The sequence below is a fragment of the Aphis gossypii genome, chromosome 1, assembly GCF_020184175.1.
Source record: "Aphis gossypii isolate Hap1 chromosome 1, ASM2018417v2, whole genome shotgun sequence".
Classification (NCBI taxonomy): domain Eukaryota; kingdom Metazoa; phylum Arthropoda; class Insecta; order Hemiptera; family Aphididae; genus Aphis; species Aphis gossypii.
In genome coordinates this window covers 66,734,408-66,762,211 of record NC_065530.1, presented here as the reverse complement: position 1 = coordinate 66,762,211, position 27,804 = coordinate 66,734,408, and the positions used below count along the sequence as shown (strand labels likewise).

The window sequence follows — 27,804 nt, the reverse complement described above, 5'->3', positions numbered from 1 at the left end:
TAAAATGATAACATTTGGTGTCGTATTTGTCGTATCTCGTTAAGTCGTAACCATCGATATTCAACATTTCAACATTGTTACATTGAGTTTTATTGTAGAATAAGTTACTCTAAGAAGTAAGAATTATATATTAATAAATAATAAAAATAATAATATAATACTATTATAATAATAGTAATATAGGTGTATATTATCATTATTATTATCTATGAATGAACTGTATTTACTATTTTTTAACGACCCCGGCACACATGATGTCTTATCAGTTACTAACAGATATAGCGGCGAGTATTAGCACACTAGCACAGTTGTATTAGTATATAGTAGTTTTTAAATTTTTTCGTGTTTGAAATTTCAATGACTTAATAACAACTAAATGCATAATTGAAATTCATTAAAATAATGCATATGAAATATATAATACGTTAAATTATATTTTATAATTGAATTTATTTTGTGCTTCAAGTTCTAACCAATATTGTCACTCTACTAGATGAACTTTTCTTCCTATAAGAACTGTAAGTAGTTAATAGATAATGCAATAGAATCGCCTAAAAATTACTCAAAAACACAAATTACTAAAAAAACCCATCTAAAACAATTTACAAATTTTAAAATACCTACCTAGTTAATACAATAATAATTCTCCACTTCATCCTCCATATCAGTTTAAAAATTTAAATTATATTAACTTTTTGTTTGTAATCATATTTTACTTCTTTTTCATTGTTTAAGTTAACTGTTATATATTGGTTTAGTTACACCCCTTCTGTAGATAGTACCTAGATACTCAACAATTTAAATTAAATTATCTATATTTTTCTCAGACCAATCAAATTTTAATCAATAGCTATGTGGTAAAACTATGGCTCTCGCATTTATTTTTATTTCAATGGGCTACTTTACCCTAGTATGTGTTTTTTTTTTTGTGGGAGGAGTTATTCTATCAGATGTTTTTTCTTGTTCATTTTTACTTACTACCAATTTAATATTATAGTAGACTTAGGTAGGTACTTTTAAGTGCTAAACATTTTATCGAGTAGACTTATTTATATTATTTTGTCTTGCATATTATAAAATTGTTTTATAATAGTATAACATAATGTTAATTGATAGTAGTAGACCCTGTGGTTCTCATTCAATATTTTATATTTGTAATTTCAACAGATGAAAATATTCCAAATGTATGGCTTAATAGTTTTTTTTTTTAAATTCTGGTAGAAACTGATAATATATATTACATAGATACTCTATAGATAATTTATGGAATCAACAAATACAGATAAACAAAGATTATAAGTTCCCTACCAATGACTAAGCACTACTAAATAAAAATTAACCTCTTTAAACACACTTCTTATTATGAATATGAGTAGGTTTTTAAGTTGTAATATATTCTTAATTTCTCATAAAACCTTAATTAGTTGTCAAATCTAACATAGAGTGGTTTACCAATCAAGTTTACCTACAGTTTTTTTCTCAAATAATGAATTTATTCCAACTCTCATTTTTTGAAATTTTTACTTGAGAATCATATTTGAAAATACATATAATTTGTGGACCATGTGTAGTGATGCAAACAATTTATTTTCAAAGAAAACTACCCTCTTCCTGAAAGTGATTAATCAAATGCTTTTTCCATCCAAATTGAAATTTTTACAAATATAATAATGTTAATTAATAATTATATAATTGTTATTATAATAACTATTTATCCATACCAACATTTTCAAAAAAGTCATTTTAATAATATACAATAAAAAGAGTGACATTAAAAAATAAGTTTATGCTTGAAAATATAGTCTTTATTCCTTCAGTATGTTTAAAATGTCTAAATTCAAAATATTTGGAACTTGCATCATATGCTTTCTACATGAACTTTGATGCGTTGTATTTTATCTATGTATGACAAGATCCATGGATGTCCAGACTGTATGTACTGATTAACAAGATGATGGTGTTACTGACCGTAGATTTTTTTAAAGTTTATATCCAAGAACCTTTTCAAACAGTTTTTTGAAGACATATAAAAAAGTTCTTTGATGTATTAATGCCTAGAGATAGTAGACGACACCTATAATCCAAATATTATGGATGGAAAATTGTAGATAACATACAACACGAGTTCCAAATATTTAACTTAATGATAAAATAAGGGTAATAAATGAGCATGTTTAAATGAATTATTCAGAATATATATGGAAATAATGTATTTATAATCAATCCATAGATTAATTCTGATTTTTTAATTTAATGTTAAATTAAAATACAAACTTTATGAAAAAATAGAACCTGGACTTAAGCCTCACTAAATAAACTTATCAAGCTCCACGTCTTATGATAAAGATTAAAGAGATTAATAATTTTTCTATTTAATACTTACCAAATAATATCACTAATTTTACCTACATCATACATCATGTCTAATAAAATATAAGTATAAATCTATGTTGAACAAAGCCTAATTTAAATGACAATTGAAGCAATTGTAATCATCAATATATGTATATTTATACTATCCCAGTTAACTAGTATGAACCGACAAATTTTGATTAATAGTTATTAATTATTTTAATTCAATAACAATTAGTACAATTAATAGTGAAAATCTGTTAACTTGTATGAAAAAGGACATTGTTGTACATTAGTATAATACTTAATCAGCGTTTGAATTATGCTTAGCCTCCTACAGTCCTATACCCCACTCCAATTATCATTAAATTATTTTAAATAGGTACTACATTTCTATTTTATATATACCTAATTATGTTAATAAACTTATAAATAGCATGAAGATTTTTCATCTAAATATTCAACCATTACAATTAATTATCACTTAACAAAATTTTTATAACACAATCGAAACTTACCTGAAAAAAAATTTATAAAAATTATAAAATGAACTTCATTTTTCAATAAATTGTAATTATAGTATCATTGTCAACAATTTAAATCCATGGTTAATGAAGAAAAATTAATATGGAGTTATCAAGTTATGCCACCCCCCTTCCCATTCTATTCAAAAAGAATAATTGGGGTATAAAAAAAAAATAGTAAAGGTGCTCCGTTTCCTTGTGCATCCCTCCAATTTGAATTCTGTACTTACTTATACAATGTGTAAAACCACTACTATACTTGGACCTAAATTTTGGGATGATGTTTTAAATATAAAAATTGACTAACCTTACTTAACTTACCAAAAAAAAAAAGCATTTCAGATAAAATTGGACTATGTTATGTATTAAACTAAAATTAATTTTATACTTTTTAAGATATCTTTAATAATCTTTAGATTAATTCAGATTGTGCTCATTGCTACTAATATAAGTACCCATAATCTAGCATTGAATTTGAATAAATTTCATAAATAACAAACTCTGGAACTATTACCTTAAAGTTAATTTAATGTCTGTTTAACCATAGATTAACTATAAAAATTTAAAAAAGTTTTTATAATTCACATGACCTGTACTAAAGTTGTAGTTGAAATCAAAATGTCTGAATGTAGTATTAATATTTAATAACATACAAATCAACATATTAATAAATTATATATATAGTTATATTGATATATCATTCATTAAGTACCATCGTATCAATAAACTAAAATATTCTATATTACCATGTATTAAATGGAAATAATTTATATCACTGTGTATGATGTACATATTAGTTGAAGACAATAAACATATATGTATATTTCATATTGTAGACATTTATATTACATATGGTCATGTTTGTATTTCTTAGAGTTCAGAGTTACAACTAGTTATCATATTCTATCGTTTTTCTCAATAACTGGTTGGACCACTTGACTCTTTGACTTTGACTCTATATGTATAATGTATATGCATTTGAAATACTAAGTATAAAAATAAAATACCAGTGTTGAATCTTGAATGTATCTGTAGTTCTTTAATGTGAAATATAACTGCACTTACTCACTACTTAGATTATATTATTAACTAGACTTGCATGTAAGTTTCTAAAACAATATTATACTGCATCTTGATAAACAATAGAAAGTACAAAATATCTTATTATTTATTTGTAACTAGGTACTAATCAAAAAAATTAATTTTCTTTATTCTTAAACATTTCAAATAAATTGTATTAAAAATTCAAGGAAAATTCTTTAAAAAAATATTTCGATTTTAAAAATGTTGTGTGTTCTCGTATAACAATATTTTTATTTTTATTTTAAATTCTAATTCGGTACGAATTTAGACCAGCATTTAGATATATTATTACCTGTGAAACAAATTACAATAACACATTATTATTAAATTAACATGCATGTCGTTTATTTAAATACATGGATTAAAATTTAAAGAACCTTTTTATAAACATTGTATTGTTTTACAATAAGAAATTTATATTTATAGTAAACAAATTCTGTTTGTATTACTTTACATGTTATATTGCGTAATTGTAGTTGTGCGCGATATACATTTAAGATACAATGAACCCTAAGCAGCCTGAACATTATATATCACCCTATACATACTGCAATACAATCCCATGAAGTGTATTTAAAAGTGCTTACCAAAATAATTTTAGTTAATAATTCTAATTATTTCAATAAAGTTGTTTTAACTCAATTTATTGTATTATTTACTTTTTTCTAAAAAATGTTTTAAATATTTCTAAGGGGTTTTCAATAAAAACTGAATCAACAATAAATTAATGTAAGTATTTAGAAGATTTAAAAAGATTGTTTCAAATTTGAACAATAATCATTTATTTATAATTATTATTAAATAGGTATATATATTTTTATTTTTTATTGATATTATTTATTCTTATATTGTAAATTAAAATTTCGTAAATAAATTTGAGGTTCATGAAAACATTTTGAGAACGCCTGGCTTGTCGCATGTATAAAAATATACGTTGGGTACCATACTACCATAACGAACGTAGATTCCCGTCAACCACGAGCGACTGAGCAAGTGCATGCCGAGTTTAGTTACGTTTTGCTTAGTGTTCAGTTAGCACGTGGTAGCGATTTTTTTTTAAATTTTTTTTTAATGTTTTTTAATTTTTTTATTGTAATGTTTTAAATACATGTTTAAGTATTAAGCAGTAGTTATACAAAATAATATTTAGGTAAGTGTTTAAAAATAAAATTTGTGTTATTTTAATTAAAATACTAGTATAATATAATAGTTCAGACATATCATTAATAATAAAATACTAAATTTTAAACATACATATGGGTACTCAAGATTCATTCAATATTAAAGAATATTATCATTAAACATAATAATAATTTTAAATCCTTATTAAAGGATTTTATCATAGTTAGTCGTACTTAAACAAATTTGTATACGCCTTAAGAAAACCTTAGGTTAAGGTTAATAATATTAAGTATACTATTTTCAAATAATTATAGCACGGTTAATAGTTAATATTTTGAATTATATTTTATTGTTTTGATAATAGTTTGAAAAGATCATTTAAATTTTTTTTATTTTCCATATACTACTATCTTGTATACTTAAGTTCACATTCCTATACTATACCTAGTTCCATATAAAACTATTTTTTAATCTAAAAATATTCAAACCGTAGCTTCAATATAAAAATAAACTATAGATTTCAAATTTAAATGTATTCTTGATTGGATGACTTCAACATTATTATACTATATTATATACTTCTTAAAATGTTATACTCTTATACTCGTAAATCGTAATAATCAATAATCAGTTTACCTATTTACTTATCAAACGCTTATGAAATAATAATCTACTATCTTCCATATTGGTATAAAAATAAAATTAATACATTGGGGAAATAATATAAAAGTAATTTTATGCGTTTATTTTAAATTCGTAACAGACCGAGCTGTTCAGAAAAATTTATTTTGTATTTTTTTTTTTTTTTTTAAGAATATCATAAGACACCTGAAGTATTGTATTAATTAATAATCGTAGATACTTGGATTTTTAAAGTATTATTTACCTATATTAACATTTTTATGACATAATTTTTAAAATATTTCAGCTCTTTAAACCTTTTTTTATAATTTATTTGATAGAATATGCATATTATTCTACATTCTACGTGTTATTACGTATTATTTTCACAAATAATCAATATTATCCTTTACGAAAAATAACAAGAACATTATTTTAACATCGTTTTTTTGCTGCTTCGTACGTGCTATTTGAGCATTTTTCGATATTGATCTTTTTGATTATTGTCATTGATGTACATTTTTAATAATTTGATGTATATAATAGATGTATTCATTAATTATTATTGTTTATAAATAATATTTTATCGATGAACATTTAAAATTATGTCACAAACTCACAATTTCCTTTAGAATATAATTTATATTTGGTTAGATGATAAACCACTATAGATATAAATTAGCGAAAATTATTTTGATAAATTCTATTATTATTTATTAAACTTGTTGAATTTAACTCATTTAATTAACCAGCTTCTTAGTTTAGATACGCAACAAGATGATATCAGTGTAGTTTCCTCCTTTTTTCTTACACTATAACAAAAACCGTTTTACTAATTCCTCTTTTTTAACCTAATATTGTTTAAATTTTGATATCTATAAAAGCAATTTTTATTACCTATTTTAAATATTTTTTAAATTTATCAACCCATTCCCAAATCATAAAAAAACTCCGCTTTAAAACGTTAAATAAGCTGATGTCTTTCTTTTATATTTGATCCATAGACACGTAAGTACTCTTCAACGTTTATGCAAACAATTATTTAAACTTCGTAATATTTTTGATAAGAAATATTAATACTTTAAACATAAATTATAACGGACATTTTTAACTATCATAGGATACTTATTTTGATATAGGTATTTAAATGATTTACGAATATTATATATTATTAAACTAAACAAAATTAAATGATGGCAGTGAACTTGATTAAATACATAAAAGTAGATAATAGAGTTCATCAACACTAGCTTACATATTATATTAATTAAAAATAAATTATATCATAAATTCAATGTCGTATTAACTGCATCGTCGTTGTCGATTCTAAGTTATATTTTCGTTGTTATTTTATTAGAAGTTACCTTTAAATTTTGAATAATAATTTATAATAGGTATATTTTCATGATTTAAACAGAATATTTTAAAAAATTTAATTATTTTAATTGAATAATTGAATTAATGGGCATTTATTAATTTTTCACTTAGCTTCTATATACTTTAAAAATATATACTATATTTTATAATAATATACGCAAGTAATTATGATTTATTTATAATTTTTTTTATAAATAGTGTATTTTGTGTTTATTATTATTTTGTTTACTCTGTGTTAATATATAATAATACGGTATACGTTTAATAATTATGAGTATTTAGTTAGCTACACAGGTTACTAAATTATATTATCCTTAGTAATTTATATTGTATACATTTGTTATCCTAATTCCTATCCGTAAATAGTTCAAAATGAGAAATATATTATTATTCTGAAATTGTTTTTTCTGTATTATAATATAAAATAGACACAGCTCACAAATGTTGCACTGACGTCCTCTTAATGAAACTTGATTTATTATGTCACTAACTGACAAAACAAGTATATAATGAATCAATATTCAATTGTTACATATTATTACCTAACTATGTTCTAAAAAAAAAATAATTTGAAATAATTATATATTTTTTTTTATTATTAATTCATTAAAAACGTATAATTACAATACTTGCTATTCAAAAGTTTTATTTTCAGTTTATGTATTACATACTACCGTAAAATGTAAAATTGTTCTATAAAATAATAAAATCAATATTTTTCTGGACATCATTATTTATATATATATATGTATATATATAAGTATGCCTAACATATACATAACTGAAATAAGGAATTTTTTATATTTTTCAGATTTTTATGTTTAGTTATTACTTTTGTATACGTATCAATTTTTTTTTGGATTATTTTAAAACAATATTTCCATTTCAATTTAATTAATTATATTTATTACATTATTTTTTTTCTAACAATAATAATAATATAAAGCATCATGGTTACTATTTAATCTATGGTCTATATTTTCTATGATCATGATCGTTGATCACGAATGTTCTTGTGTGGCATTTGTTTATTTGATCACGGCACGAATCTTTTGTTATAATATTGATTTGGTTGTTCGTTCTTATTTTTTATTTACTCAGCTCTCAATATGTGTTAAACTAGTGTTCTCGATTTTCATTATTAAGCCTCCCGTATTGTGTTATTATAAACATGTTCATTAAAATTAAATATTTTCACTATTAGATATTTTTAATTATTTTTAAATTAAAAATGTTTGACTTCGATGAATATATGGATGTTGATGTGTACATTTGTAATCTATTAATGTACACAAACGAAGTTCTAAATGTTATTATATTGAAGCGGCTTTGATTATATACACATTTTTGTAAATAGTATAGTATGAAAACAGAAAATAATATTATTGAATACGAATACAAAAGAACGTAAGATGGTAGGTAGACAGTTATTGTACTCGAATTTTATCACCTGACCTTTTTCCACCCGAATTCTTATATTTTATCACCTGTTCCGTGGGGCTGAATCTATTTTTGCCCAAAATTAACCTTTTGGTTTTCACCCAAATGACTTTTTTTACCTAAACACAAAAAAGAGTGATTTGGTTTTTGCCCAAAGAAATGTTATTCATAATAAATGATAAAACATTTTGGTCACCACTGTCCAAATCTGGTCGGCTCACACGATACGAATTTATAAAATCCATGTGCCATAACTTCGACAAATAATTTAATTTTTATTATTATAGGTACAGCCGTATAAGTACTATTTTTTTTAATAATATTTTTTTACACTTATTGACTAATAATTTTTTACCAGCCTATTGTGCCATAACTTTGACTAATCATTTTTTTTATATGTGTTAAATGTATATAAAATTTAAATTCGATTTTCTATGTTTTTATATAGGTACACATATATTCAATAAAAAAAAATATAGTGATAACTAAAATGTTTTTTAGTTTTCTATCTCGTTTTCTATGAATAATATTTATTTGGATTTTGGGCAAAAACCAAATCACTCTTCTTTATGTTTGGGTAAAACAGGTAATTTGGGCGAAAACCAAAAGGTTGATTTTGGGCGAAAACATGTACGGCTGTTCTGTGTTCAGCATACTAACCAACCTAACCACCTGTTCAAATATTAACTGACTTATAAAATTGTTTAGCTGTTTAACATTTGTAAATTTTTTTATAATATAATTGATATTATTACAAGAAATTACAAATTTGAATCTTGAAAAATGTAATAATATTATTTTCTTAAAAACAAATTAGATGCATATGTTTGGAATATAAAAACAGTTAAATATTCGATAGTATATAATTCGTAAATAATAATAATTCACTATTTTTACTTTTTATAAATAGGCAGTCATATTATATTCATATCCAACTGATCTTAATGTTTTAACTAGCCCTGAAGTTGATTAAAATGTATATGAATCACTTATTCGATTTTATACAAATATTTTAATTCAATGATATCGTGATGCCCCCCCCCATGCATAAAAATGATAATTTTGCCAGTGTAGATACAATGGTATAATAATGGATAAGTATACTCTCTCATTGAATAAAAACCATATGGTTGTGTATATTAATTAAAACTTGAAACTAATTATCACAAAATCTAAAAAAAATCTTGTCACGTTTATGAATCTTAAAATTTTTACAAAATAAATACAGTTAGACTTCACTAGACTACTTTGTGTGAGACCAGAGGTTGTCGGATTGAGAGTATTTTTTAAATTATTAATGATTTGACCAAGTAAAGAAACAACGTATTAATGCAAAAATGTATGTAGATATGTACTTAATATATAAGTAGTATGTACCTATATCTAATTTATAATTTTTTTATATTACTCCCTAGCAATTTTATTTTCTATGGCACAAGTGCACATCAATATTACAATATGGCATACTAACTTGAGGGATGTATATAGTAATTTAATTTGTGATCTTAATAATATTTTTAAAACTGCTGTTGTATGTTCATCTGGCTCATTAAGACCATGAATTAAATAAGTGTGCAAAAAAGTATCAAAATTCTATATTCACTATTATCTATTCGCTTTATCAAAAGATAAATTTTTTTTGTGTTTTTCTATTATTTTGACTGAATCTGGTAAGTCTGAAGCATTATTAATGTTAACTAATGGATTGTCTTTTATTTTTCGTGTGCTTTGAACTATTCTGGACATTCATTTAATTTATGGTAATTTTTCCAAGACTGAAATAAAAGTATCGCTGTACTAATCTATTGTATTTCTTGTTTAAGTTTACTCAGTTAAAGCTATTATTATTATTGCTTTAAGCTATTTACTATTCAAAAATATTTTCACTTCAACTTGTAACACATAGAACGTATAATAGCGTATGAAGGATCTATTTCTTTAATGATCTCTTTCCGAGCTAAAATGTATTATACGTATATATTATACGTGTAATATATTGTATTAATATAAAATCCAATTTGTAATATGTAGGTATATATATTTTTTTTATTTATATCTTTTAACGAATATTATTAAATAGTTAACAATAATTTCAGAATAACTATAGCACAAAAAACAATCAATATCATAAATGATTAAAAAAATTAAAACATACCTGATATAATTTTGATACCACCTATTAATATGTACCTACATTATGTTTTATACTGCGTAGGTACAACACTATACAATGTGATTTTTATATTCCTTATGAATATTATATTAATTACTATTACTTAGTAAAAATCAAAATGCATTTATCACTTTGGCTCATCAATCATCATTCATCACAAACGTATAAGCGTCTTTTATTTTATTATATGACTGAATAAAGTTAATTACCTACAGTAGTTTAGGTTAGGTTACTCGAATAACACGAGCGTTAAATCAACTTTGACTCTCAGCCTTATCAATTATCTATTCTGTCGTCGATCCAAGTTTTCCGACAATAATAATAATTACTGGTTCGTGATTTTCCTGAAAATTATTCATTATATATAAACTGATTTTTAGAAATCCTTAATTTTATAAATTTTTATATTTGTTTTATCATTTAACTTTGGATATAATAATAAACTGGAAAAAAAAACAAGTCACAAATGGCCATACAATGTGCACTAACACTATGCATGACATAATAATTTAGAATCGTTTTACGAATTAAAATTTTACAATGTTCCAATAATTAATGGTTGAAAATGTGAGTTTTTAATTCATAGTTTTCCTAATTCTTTCTGTATAATATATTCTGTAAATTATTTAAATAATGCAATTTTAATTAATTAATATATGCTTTATTATTATTCTTTATATTATATGAATAATAATATAATTGAATGGCGATATTAGACTTCTACATATTAATTTGTATGATAGGTACATAAATAGAATGAACAAATCACATGGTGTTGCTATGTTTCAAATTAAATTAGCAAATTAATTTAATAATTAGGTATTGCGTTATTGGATTATAGATTCTTGTTGTATGTTAAATACCATGCAATTATTTATATCTATAAACGAGTGACGTGCCAAATTTGTTTGAATTGCGATAAAAACTTAAATTGCAATTTTATTAACTTTTATAAACTATATGTACTATGTAGTATCTATAAAATTGTATAAATTGTACCTATTAGTTGTGTACTTTTTCGTTCATACACAATTATTTGATAAAAGCTGACATTACTTTGTTATGAAAAAAATAGAACCAAATCATCTTTATAAATTTATTTTTTAGCTAAATATTTATGATACATATTTTAAATGTATTTATAGCTAAAAACAACGTTCAAAATATAGTTTTTGCTCAATTGAAAAAACTAAAACATATGATTACTAAATCATCGTCTACATATTACCTATATAATATAGCGTATCTATAGTAGGTATTAAATATTTCTTTATATCTTTATCAAAATATTATAATAAATAAACCACTTTAAAAATAATTCAATGAAAAGAAGAGAGAGGACGAGTTGAGCAATATTATTTACACACGCCTACTCTGTGTTTCATCTATAAATACTTCCGTTGTCATGTTTTTCAATATTATATTATATTTAAATATTGTTAATTTCATAGAAAAAAACCATGAGAATCACTCTGCTGTATAGGTAGGTTTCAAACGTATCTCATCATTGATTAGATTACTGAAATGGGTGTGTTAAATTTGAGTTCAATGATAAATTATGAAGTATTTAAAAAATAATTATAATCGAAAATGATGATGTGCAAAGCATGATATGATAAGCAAGCTCAGGATAAATCCCACCAGGGTAGTTACTTAATATATTTTTTTTTTTAATAAGGCAATCTGTTATAATAGCAGAACAATAAGCTTAGATAGTGGAATCTTTACGCACTGAAAGCGATCTTCTAAGCAGGATTTTAAAATTAAATAGTACCGACTGAGTAATATACTTTTTAGCTTGTAAAGTTAAACTAACCACACTCTATCAAGCACTTAGGGGACATCAAGGAATGCACCAGTACAATAAAATTTCTCTTTTAAGAGAATAAGTTTTTTTCAACCATTCTATGTACTTGATGGCTGATGTGTAGTAAAATCAGTCTAGAAAAATTATTACAAAATGCCAATTGGGAATTAGGTAGACTATTTTCTTTATTAACAATGAGTTGGTTCCATTTTAGTATTGTATTTATTTTTACTAATTTTTTAATCATATATCACATACACGATACACCTATTCCCAGTTCAGAGAATTTTACGGTATCTGTTATTGGTTTACAAGTTATATACTATGTTTTTGTCAACAATTTATTAGTTCAACATGACAAAAAAAATACTAATAATAATATAATCAGCAACGATACTGCTAAATACTTAGGTATTCGCCTTGATAAAAAACTTAATTGAGCATATCACATCAACAAAACGTACTTACATTAAAAACTGCCCCCTAAAGTACCATTAAGAAACTAAAATTCTGAAAGATAAACTAATTACAAGATTTATGACGTATGTCGTATGGTATCCAACTTTGAGCACAACAAAAATATCCATTTTAAATATACTTTTATCGATAAATTTAATCCTCTTTTCACCGAAAAATAATTACATTCTTTTCGCTTTCTTCTACGAAAACTAAACTAAACGTGAAAAATCACGTTCGGTATTTTAAAAGAATTGTTTAAAAATTAGTTTAATAAAGCCATTTAGCTTAACCCAGAGATATTACAAAAAAGCGGGTCCTTTTAGTTTTCAAAAATATATTGTAGTAGTGTACATTAAAATAACTATAAATATTTGTAAAGTATTTTATAGTATTGTATTTTTATTTATTTATTAATCAATAATTAATCAAGTGATTTTATGTTTGTATAGTTGAATACCAACATTTAATAACCTAGATGAAAACAATGCTATTATTTTGGTGCAAAAAATTAAACTTATCGTATTAGTTCAAAAAAAAGTACTGCCAATATTTTAAATACTTAAGATTTTTTTACTACTTAAATAGTTTCCTGTGAAAATACTAACATTTATTAACATTTTTTTCAAATAAGAAATCCTCTATCTACTACTGCTAATTATTTAGTGGATAATATTTTGACGTATTAGAATAAAACTTCAAACGAATGTTCAATTTGTACACAAAGTATAATAAGTCAATTAAAAAATATGGTTAATATAATTAAATTAATATTTTAATATATGATAACTATAAATGAGTATCAAAAATTAACCAAAAAATGTATCCATTATTATCAATCATTTAGTAATACTAATTATTGTAACGATGAAATCATTAATAAATGATGATTTCTAATAAGTAATAATAATTTTCTTTAAAAAATAATACTTTAATAAAACTTTTATTTAGTAAAACACTAAATACATTTCATGATATGAATTATTATTCTCTATAATTACGAAATTTAATTATGATTTATGAGCTATTATAAAATTCGCTATAATACATTATTCAATATTTATATATATTTATGTATACAAAATGTTGAACGTTAAGTATAACAAATATTGTAAATTAAATAATATTTTTTTCTTCTCATTACGATTATTTACATAGACAAAAAAATAAAAATATATTAGAAAATTACTAAAAAAAAAAGAATCATATACTGATTGCCGAACTAACTATTATTATGTTATTTTATACGCTTTTACAAATTTTTCCTAGTATTATAAAAAAAATATTTAAAATATTAGGCATAATGATTATAAATTATCCATTAGAAACAGGTTATCAAAATATTTTTAATTATTTAGAATCTATAAATATTTTCAAGTATTTTAAATAATTATAAAGATATATTATTATCCGTAATTTGTTTAATTGTTAAATTGTAATCATTGATTATGTTTCATATTTAGAGTGTATAATTTTATTGTATATGTTAAATATTTTTTTTTTAAAAATTCGTTTTGTTTAATACATTATATATTTTTTTAGACTGATATTTGCAATTTTAAGTACATCAATTTACATTTTGGAAAATGAGCAATCAAGAAAGGGTATCACCCGAATTTACCGTACGATCATGTTTCATAGTGTTGGCCAGTTTCCTAGTCAATGGACTTGTTTTTAGTTTTATCAATTCCTATTCAGTGACTTATGTGTATCTCTTAAAAAGGCTAGAGGATGCTGGTGTCAGTGAAGCATCGTCAAAAGCATGTAAGTATAATTTATTTAATTCATAACTCATATAGACTATTTACATTGCAAGTTTAAACATTGTTAAATCCCCTAATATAATGGTAGTTAACCATTCTTCTTTTTAAACGAAACACAATGATAACATAATAATACATTACTATACTCAGTCTGACAGCGTCTTCTAGCTACACAGTTTAGTCATATATGGCTTGTATGAAAAGGATTTTTATTAATTTGAAAAATACAATTGTTCAATTATTTAAAAAATAATAAACATACGTTTAACCAACATATTAAATATTCACTAATATAGACATGGTATTTTTGATAAAAATTTCTCTCTCACTACATCATATACTGGTAATAATTAAAAACCATAATATTTATTTTAATATTTTTATTAATTAATATTGATTCGTTGATTCGTATCATATTAAAGTAAATAAATAAACGTTTTAACTACGTCACTATTGATCACTTATTTCTAAATATTATGCACATTTAGCGGGTCTGTAAACTATAAAAACCAGACATCCATTTTTCAAAGGTTTTCAGCAAAAAAAAACTGTTTAAAATATTGAATTTATTTTAAAACTGATGTTAAGAATGTTAAAATATATTAGACTATTATAAAAAGTTATAATATTTGCTAGTTTGATTTTTATACTTTCTTCAAAGTTCAATCTGATAATAGCCTAAAATAATTTGGGAGTTTTCTTGTTTTTTTCCAAAACTTTGTATTTGTTTTATCACTTTTTTTTATAACTCAAAAAATTATATTATTTATTCTTATTTTACAAAACTGTTTTATTTATTTAAATACGAGTAGGTAAATCTATTATTCTCAAGAAATTAAAAAAAAATTAGTAAGGATAATTAATATTATTTGAATAGAAACAATTTGTATGTTTAAAAAAAAACTACGTCATAACAAAAGAATGTAAAATATGCATCCTACATGATTTGATCGTAAGTATTTTTTTAGGTCTTGTGTTGAATACAGTATAGACATTAGACAATGATGTCATTATGTTTAATAATTTAATAATTTAAAGACTATATTAATTCGTAATTAATTCATAATTATTATTAATGTTTTGTCTTTTAATACAATTAAGAAAAAAATAATTATGTGAAAAACCATAATTTTATGAAACAATATTAACATTTTTATGACTTTTTATGATTATATTTAATTACCATTTCACAAGTTTAGCTTTAGCCACATCCAGCCCTTAATACATCATATTAACTTATAATAGATAATAATAATTTATAATAAACGGGTTTATTCTTTTTTACATTATTATATTATTAGTTAACAAACTAAAATCCACATTAGAGACTATAAAAGTGAAATTTTTGAAAAAGTAGAATGATTGATCTTCTAATCGCGCATCTAAATATGAGAGTATCAAATTTTTTATGACGTTAAAAATAATACTTATTATTGTTTTTTATAATTTTTATATTATAGTCCTAATTATATTATGTATTTAAAATTATAATAATATCTCTAAAAACAAAAATTACTAAGTTTCTTGAAATATAACTTATATAAACCTATATTAGCTTACATATTTGCTAATTGCTTTATTATTTATGCGTAAATAATGTATAAATAACTTATCCTGCATAGATAATTTTTGTATGTTTTATTAGATAAATTTTAACTTAAATTTATACATTTTCAACACATTTAACATTTTTTTATTTATATTATGTTGTTGATTTTTAGCATTAGTTGGCTCTTTAACTGTGGGAACAACGTTTCTAATGTCGCCTATCGCTGGAGTTCTCGTTGATCGCATAGGAATTAGAACAACTACATTTATAGGTGGTTTTATTGCTACTAATAGTTTATTAATATCATCATATTTTACACATCAAGTAAGTTATTATATAGTATTATTTTAAACTTCTTAAATACAAATAAGAATAACCAATTTAAAATAATATTTTTTTTATAGATTATTATAACAGCTTATTATGCACTACGTTTTAATATTTTACAAATCATTGTATTCATACAATACTATTATTTTATAATAACATTTGAATTAAACTAAATAATTATTTACGTGAATCAAAAACATACAACTAACTTCTCTCATATGCGTATGACATATTTTATATCGATCCATTCGTAAAATAAAGTAACATAATATATTATACTACCGTATGTTTCACCTATTTCCCCACTGATTTTCTATTTTAAAAGTATTACTTTAAACCTTTCTGACAACTAACCTTTTACAATTTAAGAAATGCGCAAGATCCCTGCTACTTATAAATACTATTTGTTGCAAGTGATTCTTTAAAAGGTTTTTAATGTTTAAACCCTTCAATTTATGGTCAGTTCGAATCTCATTATTTTAAGTAACATTAAACGTCAATACTTTAAGAATGAAAAATAAAATATATTAATAATAATCAGATATAAATATTAAAATCATGTTATAAAATTATCTGTATATTATATTCTTGTATGATTTATCACACTGTATTTTTCTTACTAAAAGCAATAGTTAATTTTTTTTTAATTGAATGTATAGAATTTATATGTATTAATGTAAGCATCTATACTTGATATTATTAATACATAAATAATAATATATTATATTATATTATTAATATTAAAAAATGCATATGAATCTACTCGTATTATTTTTTTTTTTTATATATAAAATCATTTTATTTTAGGTGGAAGTATTGTACGTAACTTACGGACTTTTATATGGTATTGGCGCATCACTAGCTTATACGCCTTCATTAGCTATTCTTGGTCATTACTTCAAAAAATACCTTGGTTTTGTAAATGGTATAGTAACTGCTGGCAGCTCATGTTTTACCATGCTCATGCCATACGTCGTAGATTATCTACTTGTTAGATATGGTCTAGATAGCTGTTTAAGGTTAGTTTAAAGTATAATAGTATCATATCGTATTTAAGTTATCTTATACTCTTAGAAATACACATATGATTGTGTGTATAAGTTAAATTTAAAATTTAATATTTTGTGTAGTAAAAATCTAGTTTTATGTGAAAATACAATTTCATTAATGTTTTTTTTATCATTATATACATTAAGTATACACTATACACTGTACGTTGTACTTCGTGGTTTACGAAAACAGCAGAATAATTTTAAAACTTCAAATTTAAGTATAATAATTCATTAAGTTTCCAATACAGAAAAATTATTACATACCTATTCTATGATATTAAATATGATCAAATAGTATTTTATCTATTAGAGGGCCTAGATAATTAATTAAAATTATAAAATTATATATTATATAATATTATCTACGCTCTCTGGAGTGTAGAATTAATACCAATAAAGTATTCTCACGTGCATAATTTCTTCAGGAGCCTAAGAGAACGCTACATTTATGTGTTATTATATTTCTCTATCTTACAAACGTACAACATGGGAAATTTTCATTCAGTGCCTACTTCCAATTTTATGTTGTTCATTTTGATACTAGAGTGATTTGATCTATTATCAAACTTAAAATACATTAGTACCCACATTAGGTACTCACTAGGCGATTCAAACGCAAACACTTATAATTTATATTTAATTAATTTCACAATCAGAGCATTGGGTATGTATGTTATTTTCGATATTTTAATTTTATTTATTCATATCACTAATTAAAAATTAAATACCAGAAATAAAGTGATAATGTTTTTAACTTTGAGTTTAATAATAGGTCAATTATTAACTCGAGTATTAAAATTAAAAATATAAAACTTGAACTATTAACCAATATTTTTGCAAATTTATGTTTAATTGCTTGCAATTTTGGGTTTTTTCGTTTTAAATATGAGATTTATTGCATTGCGTTTTCATTTGTCCGTGTCGAAAATATTTTTTACAAATTAATGGCGATTGTTGCTCGAGCGTAAACGCTCTATTATGTAATCATCATTACCTCGTGTTATAATTTACCTAACGTGGATCAGTACTGCATAGATTAATACAATCTTCCTCTTCTTAAAAAAAAAATCCATAATATAATAAATATTTATGTGGTTCTCGCATCCGTAAAATTAAAAGTGACACATACTCGTATTATTGATTTTAAAGTGTAACCCTACATTTTTTTACACATCACTTATAAACTAATGAATTAAGTTTTTCCAATTATGAAAAACTATATATTCTTTTAAAATTACAAATTAATTAACCTATTAAGTACTCTAAAATTTATGTTATGGGGGTCATCTCATTCCACTCATCTAAACTTTAAATGTTTATAATTTATAAGTAATAACGAGTGCAACACGATTGCGCACCTTTTACCTTTTTTCTTTGGGCAAACACAATTATAATATCAATACCATATTTTATCTTTTATTTTGCTATTTTAATTGAAAAAATAATTAAACTATTTATCAAATTATTAATATTTTAAAAACTCACTATAATAAATTTAAATTATTATCGGTTTTTATATATTGTCTAAAAAAAAAAATTGGTTAAATTATTAATTTTTACTGGATTTTTTTTGAATTTCAATTGAAATTTAATGTGAAGATATTTACTTAACAATTTAAAAAAGCAAGACATTATATTATGTCTTGCATTTATACTGTTAATTCTTTTTCTGAAATAAGCTGTGATATTTTTTATTTTAATTTTGTATCGGTCCATTGCAGTACCGCATGTATAGCGATTAATTACACTGAGTTCTATGTATAAATTTTTTTTTTATTGTTATTTATAAAATAGTTAGTATGCTGACATTGATAATCAAGTTCACTTTCGTTAATTAAATGGATTAAATAACTTATTACATTCGCAAATCATTTAACTAGAACGGTGATAAAGTTATCTGTTATCTTTTATATTCAATCTTTCAGAGTATTACATCTTATCGAAAATATTATGCCGTTTAATAAATTATGCTTTTAACAATTTGTAGAAACATAATAAATTATAAAACTTTGATTCCGTATTACTCTTATAGTAGTATACTAATAGAATGTCATTATCTTCGCAATTTATTTTTCTTATTTATTTCATAAGAACTTTTGCTTACACTATAATTTGAGCATAGTTTATAGCTCTTTCTCCCTAATGTAGTTAGTAGTTACGTGTATATTATAATATAATATAATATTTTTGGATTATATTCATGCGACATGCATATAAAAAATATGGCCTATTATAAAAATTACTCGGGAAAACAAAATCAATCGCTTTGCAATTTCCATGTAAAATGTTTTTTTTTCAATTCATAGGTAGATATTTTAGTTTTTGATGAAACCTTTAGGTCCTAGCTATAGAATATATAACCTTATAATTAGTAAATCTAATAAAAATAAATTAAATTAAATTAAAAATCGTACACTACATAACAGAATATAATAAATAATTCATCTCTCATCGGTTTTGTAGTTTGTACTATAATCAAAATAACTTTATAGTTATTACTTATATTAGCTTATTGTTAAGATTAATACATATAACATATTTAACAGATTTCTACAGTACTTAATAATTTATAAATTTATTATTATCTTATAATATTTATAACTTACAGATGCCTGTAGAGTGTAACTATATAGTAAACTAATAATCAAAACATTAAGTACCTAATGATAAGCCGATAAAGTTTTACTTTTATCTTATCTGTTATTTCGTACAACTATTATTTATTAATTATTATTACTTGGCCCACTGGCCATCAGCCAAATTAAAACTAACTGCACAGTAGAGATTATTGCATACGTCAGGGGCGTATTTATGGGGGGCCCTCCCGAATTGAAAAACGCAATTATTGAAAAAATTTATTTTTGACATAAAATGACATAGAATTTCCCCAAAGAAATCCAAATATATAATCGGCCCCCTCCGAAATAAAAACCTATATACACCACTGGCATACGTTTGAAAATATTGCCTGTTATAAAAAAAAATAATTATAAATTTTAATTTTCTATCTTATTTTATAAAAATTAGATTAACTATTTATCGTTCTGTATGATATTTGTATTACAATGTGTAATTAAAAATATACCTGAATTGGTGCATGGTACTTATACCTAAGTACCTATATTATATAACATGCAATAACTTAGGTAATTATATACCTAGGTATAAATAAAATTCAAGTAGGTACTCGTAATTTTTCCCTATTTCTTTATTTATATTTATTTTTTTAATGTATTTCAATGTTATTTATCTTCAAATGCATTTATAAAATAATCTATTATAGATGGGAAGCAGCTTTATCGGCTATACTAATGATATGCGCTTTGGCGTTCAAACCTACATACAAACTAGACAAATCGGATATGCATAAATCCCTGGCTGAACAACTGCGATCACTGGTCAATATTGACATTTGGAAGAACCCTAAGTACGTTATTTGGGCCACAATGATTCCTCTCGCTCTTTTTGGATACTTTGTACCTTACGTTCATTTGGTGAGAAATATATTTTTTATCCGATTCTAATTGTTTAGTATTTATATTTTAATTTTTAATCAATGCTATTTTTGTACAGGTGAAATTTGTCGATGACCGTTTTCCACAAAACGATGGTAAAATATTAGTCACTTGTATAGGCATTTCGTCGGGAATCGGTAGATTAATTTCAGGACCAATATCTGATTGTAAGGGAGTTAGTAGAATCGTAATGCAACAGGTACTTATATTGAATTATTCATTTAAATAAAGTATATATGAGATTTTATTAATAATCATTAATTATTATTATATATGTCAAAGAACCACAATTTTACTGATAAAATTGTTTATTGTAATAATTTGGTATTCGTAGTTGTTAGGTATTTATTTCCCATGCCATAGATTATTATAACACTAGTGTTTGTGGTAAGAATTTCACTTTAGTTTGTTTCATTTAATATCAGTTGAGATAAATAGCTGGCATAGGACGGCTTATATATTTAAAATATTAATTTAATTTGTTATTTTTAAAAACTTTCTTTGTATAATCCCTTTCCTATCTTTATAATAACAAAAGTATATTATAAAATACAATAAAATTTATACTAAAAATATTATTTGTTCTTTGTTAAGAGGATACCATGTTGTCTTCATTTTACGACATAAAACATAACAAATTTTGCAATCAAAGGAATCAATTTTATGGTATTAACTTTAATATTAGTGTCAATTTATGTAATATTAAACTTAAATGTAACAATATTATTTAGAGCATTTCATAAGCTTTTATTAATATTTTAATTTTTAAGTGCAAAATTTGGGTACTTTTCTGTTATCCCTACTACCGATTGATGCCGCGACTATCGTGACTCTCAATACCTAGATTTATTCCTAACAATTTGTTTTTATTATTAATATTAATTAAAAATTTCAATAATCAATACTAAAAATTCACATGAGGAAATCGGCTTACTGGATGAAAGGAATAGTAACTACTAAATATGAATATAATTTTACTAATTTAAACCACTAGGGCAATGATTTCAATTATCTTTATTTTTTAAGTATTTAAGTTTGTATAAGTTAACTGTTTATTTTTGTTTGACAATAGTTTTTTTCAATAACAACCTAATAATTTGCAATTATATATTTTGAATGTTTTGGACATCTAAATTATAAGCAATAAATAAAAAAAATTTAATATTTCCATCAATTTCAATTTATTAGTGTTACAAAAATAACAAGCAGGTTAATTATATAATTGAGACTAATTATTACAGTATTAAGTAAAGTAGTTACACATATACACATATAAAAATATTAATATTAATAATAAAAACATTGTTAGGAATAAATCTAGGTATTGAGAGTCGCGATAGTCGCGGCATCGATCGGTAGTAGGGATAACAGAAAAGTACCAAAATTTGTATACCATAAGACCATAGATTGGTTATGAATAGTTAGATTGTCTTATAAATGTATAAAAGTTTTGTTTTTTAAGTACTATGTATGATTAGTAAAAGCAATAATTCAAAATTAATTTTTGAGCGTGTATGCAAATAATATGTAAGTTCAAATAATTCAAGTCAGCAACAAGCCAAATCAATATTGTCATTTGTTTTAAGGCAACTACCTATATTATTTATAATATACAATAAATATTCCATAATTATTTGCAGAAGATAAATTTATTATACTTTTTATTATTAATTTAGAATAGACTGCTTTTTAAAACATGGCTTGTAACTGATATAATTTAATCTTTGATTTTTCACATTTTTGTTTTTATTTATATTTTTTTTTTAGATATCCCTGTTTGTTATTGGATTGATGACTATGTTTATCATTGTAGTACCATACTTTTTCATACTAGTGATTATTACATTAATAATGGGGCTTGCTGATGGATGTTTTGTTAGTGTTATGGGTCCAATCGCTTTTGATTTAGTTGGTCAAAAAGGCGCTGCACAAGCCATTGGATGTATTCTTGGTCTATGTTCTATACCATTGACAGTTGGCCCACCAATTGCTGGTAAATAATCATTTAAATGTGAAATCATTTTACTAAAAAATAAACTTGAATATTTTATTTATATTTATAAAATGTATATTATTTAGGTTGGATGTATGATATGTACAAATCTTATACTGGCGCATTTTTAATTGCTGGACTTCCACCCATGATTTTTGGAATATTATTAACTACTACACGCTGTGTAAGGAAAAGAACTATGGATATTGATATAGATGATAAAGATCCAAATGAACCAAAACTTCTTGACCCAATACCTGAGTCTTGCAATAAAGAAGGTAAGCATTCAACTATTATTCCCACTGCTGAACACACATTACTACTATCAAAAAATAGTAATCCAAATTACACACGTTAGAATTATGTTTTTTACATAGTGAAAGTACCTATTGTACTTATTATCATATTGTAATATTAATAGAACAACAGTATGTAAGTAGTTACTTCAGTTTTATGAAAAATTCAATAAATATTATTATTTATTACTATATGATATATATCACATCAATCAATATTAAATACTTAAAATAATATAATAACCATAAGATTTAATTTACTTACTACTAGTAATAAACCACTAAGTTGAATAATACCTATTTATTGTACATTTTATAATTAGGACATATTATTATTCTATATTATATTATTTAAGATAATAATTGTTTCATTAGACTTTAAATTATGCAGGTAACCTATACTATTTTTTAAGTTATGTTATTCATTTTATTTTTCAAATGTATCATTGTTATGTTAATATGTTATTAATAAATTTAAAATTAATTATATAAAGTATGTTTAGAAATTACATTAAAAATATTTAGATATAATCAAAGAATATAAAAAAAATAATTCATCATACAATATTTTTTGAAATCAAAATACACTCAGGCATAACATTTGTCTAAATATTTTTTGCTCAACTCTATACATTTCATCGATTCAAAACTTACTATGAAACATTTACATGTAAGCTAGGTATCATTGTATAGTATAATTTATTGATGAACCACTTGAAGGAAAAAGTAGTAGTAGTAATAGTAGTAGCATGTTACTAGGTTTTTATTTCTCTGTAAGGAAAATTGAAGAATCATAGATATGTTTTTGAGTATAAATCATACATCATTTGAATTCTCTGCTACAAGTAAATTTTAAATCAGTATTTTGATCGCCTCCTAGAATGATGAGTATTTAGGTATTCAGTTACTATACTAATATAATAATAGATTTCAATAAATAACTTAACTAAAATTATTAATGGCCAGAAAGAAAAAGTTTTATCCATCCCAAAAATTTCTATTATATTAAGTATTTATATAAAATTAAATACAATTATTAAAAACTTAAAACATAAAACAACAGAAAAATATTATATAATGTATATATTTTTCATTATTATCAAAAAAATCAAAGAATTTAATATTAAGAATGCTTGAAAACTACTATATAAGAAAGACAAGAATAATTCCTTGCTCCCTAAGATTAAGTTTAAGCTTCTTCAATATTTTATAAGATTATACATTTATATTTTATTCATGGTTTAATTTTTCCCTGTAAATAATATTACACTAGTATCATCTGTTACATAATGATCATAATATATTGAAAAATACTTTAAAGCTCCAAACTACTTTAAATGTATTTATGCATTAATGATAGGGTATATTTTTAAAATTATTTCCCTGTCATTCATAATTTAAATTCAAAATTATAATGCTATCTGTATATCTATTAAAAACTATAATGTTTAATGATTTTCTAAAATACGTTTGGGTTAATCATTGACACAATATCCAAGAATTTCATTTTAGAAGTCATTGTTATCAATAAATTATAATTTTTAACATGTAATTAAAAAAAAAAATCAAATTAATAATTTGCTAAGTTCTAGGAATTTGTGATATGCAACAATATCATATTTCAATAATTAGTATTGCATATTATTTATACCAAACTAAATCTCTTTTAGTAAATTATTATACTAATATAATGATTATTTACTAAATTGTACTATAGATAAGACTAATACTCCCAAAAAAAAAAAAAAAAAAATGATTATTCTTAAAAAAAATAATTATTAAATTTCCTTATTTTATCCCTACTCAAACAAATATGCAATAATGCATCCATTATTATGGTAAATGTATATGACATATGCATATATGGGTACATATTATATTTATTATGTGCCCCTATGATGATGAATTAATGCACAATTTTGGAACCTTATTATAGCAAGTAAGTTAAACATGCACAAAATATGAATTATGGGCCTCATGAATGAAACGCTGTTAGTTTGATCTTGATTTTCTTTATCACAAACATTTCTTTATTATTTGGACAACTAATTCAAATCAACAAATAACACAAAACAAAATCATTTAGCTGTACATATCATTATCATACTTGAATAATATTTATATCATACATTTATACCATTCATTAACCATTATCCATTAGTTATTACCATTGCTTATAAGATTATGTAATATAATTGCATTTGAAACATAAATTAATTGCATGATATCAAACGTGATCAATATTTATAAATTATAATGAATGCCAAACCAATATAGATGAGTTATGAGTAGATTATAATGAAACAAAATAGCATGGCAAAAATTAATTGTAATATTATGATAAAACATAAATACATAATCCGTATTTGTGTTAATTAAATACAGCATTAATATGATTATTTAGTTCCACATTTTTCAATTCTAGTTCTGTATTTTTAGTTCTGGTATATTAATATATTATTTATTAAATATATAATTTGTTTAGTCTATTATTTCTTAAGAATGTTTCTATTTTTTAAAATTGTTACTGTGCTATTCTACTTATTTATAGATATGACCTTTCTTGGATACTATATAATTACTGTTTATTTCATAGAAAAACAGATTTCAAATAATTCAGCAGTAAATAGGGGGAAAATTCACATTGTATAACTATTTAAGTTATAATGGAAGTTAAATTCTATAAGTATAGTTTTGCCCATTTATAAATTATATTAAATATTTGTAATGTGTCAATGAACTCAATTGATTTCTTATCTAAATTTTCTTGTTTATTATTGTAAAATATACATTTATATATTATACAATTTTAATGAGTTAAAAATGTTAATATAATATGTATTAAACATAATTAAACAGGTACCTTAGGTACATCATTCAATTTATAATTTACTGAAATATAAATACAATACTTCCTATAAAAGTTTTCAAATGCTAACTAATATTTATGTAAAGGATTGTTCTATTATTATAAACAGCGTTGTTTAAATTTTATGCTTTTCTGAAATAAATAATATATATTTCATAGCTACCATTATGACAAATTTGATTTAAAATTGTGCAGTTAGTAAAACTAATTTCATTTGTATCATTAAATTTCATAATATTTGCTTTGTTTGTGTTGGTATTATTATGCAAACTGTTTATTTTTGTATAATAAGTCATTTTTAATTTCAACCCACCTATTATAATGTATATGTATTTAAAAATTATGATATATTTCAGAGTTACATATAATTAAAACTTAAAATGCACATAACACATGTACATCTTAATAACTAAATTCGATGTTACTTACATTATTATAAGTAGTACTAGACATTAGTACTATCTGTATTTTTAAAATATTTATTAAATTAAGTTTTGTTTAAAAGTAATCAATGATTATAATTAATCTGTTGATTATCACTTTTAAAAAAAAAATTTTTAATGTAACTCTGTAATAAATTAAGAAATATTATTTATTTATTTTTTAATAATTTACATGCATTTACTTATATATTTTATTTTTTAGACGCTCAAGAAGTTTGTTGATCATCCAAGCAAGACCCAACATTATTTTCAGACAAAAACATGCTATATAATGCCGAAAATATCTTTGACATTTTTAAATTACAAAATAATTCAAATTGACTTACTACATTTTTTTAAATTACTGCAGAAACCCCATAACCAATAACAATTATCTACTTAGGGCCGTTCTTACAATGTCTGGTTAGTGTCTGATTACGCTAACCAGCAGAATTTTTTATTTGTTAACTGATAGAATTCTACTGGTTAGTCCTAACTGTAACTTAACTGGACATTATAAAAACGGCCCTTAATTGTATATAATAAGATCATTATAATGTACCTAATATTTAAAATAACTGTAATTTATTTATATAATATTTTGTAACATTTCTTACAATTATAGTATTATTTGATACGAACATAAACATTGAATGTCAACTTGTCATATGATAATATTTTTGTAAATAATTTAGAAGTACATTTTTTACTGTACATTTTTTTTTTTTTTTTTATCAAATAAAAAACCATTGACTAATAATTTAATTTTGTATTTATCCACTATTTATTTTCTATAATGATTTAACAAATTGAAAAACATAATAAATTATTGATAATAAAAATTAAACTAAGATTTATTTTATTTTTTATTTCATTGTTTTTTTGAAAAGTATACAAGTGGTTACTGTTACTCTGTTGCACATTTGGAGTCGAATGGATCACTGTTATGGAAGTGTTAAACTTGAATCAAATGATGTATCATTATATACATAAAATGATTCTGAATGTAGACGATCTATCATCCTAATCAATAAACATATTGTATGATATGCCTTTTGGT

General features: G+C 23.1%; 1 protein-coding gene and 1 long non-coding RNA gene across 4 annotated transcripts; both read left to right on the top strand.

Annotated features, from left to right (window-relative positions):
• Positions 1-305: 305 nt before the first annotated feature.
• LOC114132875 (monocarboxylate transporter 10) lies at positions 306-27,613 on the top strand. 3 transcript variants are annotated; one of them, XM_027998474.2, is made up of 9 exons: positions 4,931-5,109; positions 14,498-14,719; positions 16,440-16,591; positions 17,405-17,616; positions 20,933-21,143; positions 21,223-21,363; positions 22,932-23,157; positions 23,244-23,435; positions 26,968-27,613. In XM_027998474.2, exons 2-9 carry the CDS (start codon positions 14,542-14,544, stop codon positions 26,985-26,987), a joined length of 1,332 nt encoding a protein of 443 aa, XP_027854275.1. In that variant the 5' UTR covers positions 4,931-5,109; positions 14,498-14,541; the 3' UTR covers positions 26,988-27,613. The 3 variants fall into 3 exon arrangements, with proteins under 3 accessions (XP_027854274.2, XP_050066751.1, XP_027854275.1); XM_027998473.2 differs by lacking the exons at positions 4,931-5,109; positions 26,968-27,613 and adding an exon at positions 306-518 and having other exon boundaries at positions 23,244-23,651; XM_050210794.1 differs by lacking the exon at positions 26,968-27,613 and having other exon boundaries at positions 4,928-5,109; positions 23,244-23,651.
• Positions 21,370-22,800, top strand: LOC126555868 (uncharacterized). Its single transcript, XR_007606984.1, has 2 exons — positions 21,370-21,933; positions 22,541-22,800. It is a non-coding gene; the product is annotated as an uncharacterized LOC126555868 (long non-coding RNA).
• Positions 27,614-27,804: the final 191 nt, after the last annotated feature.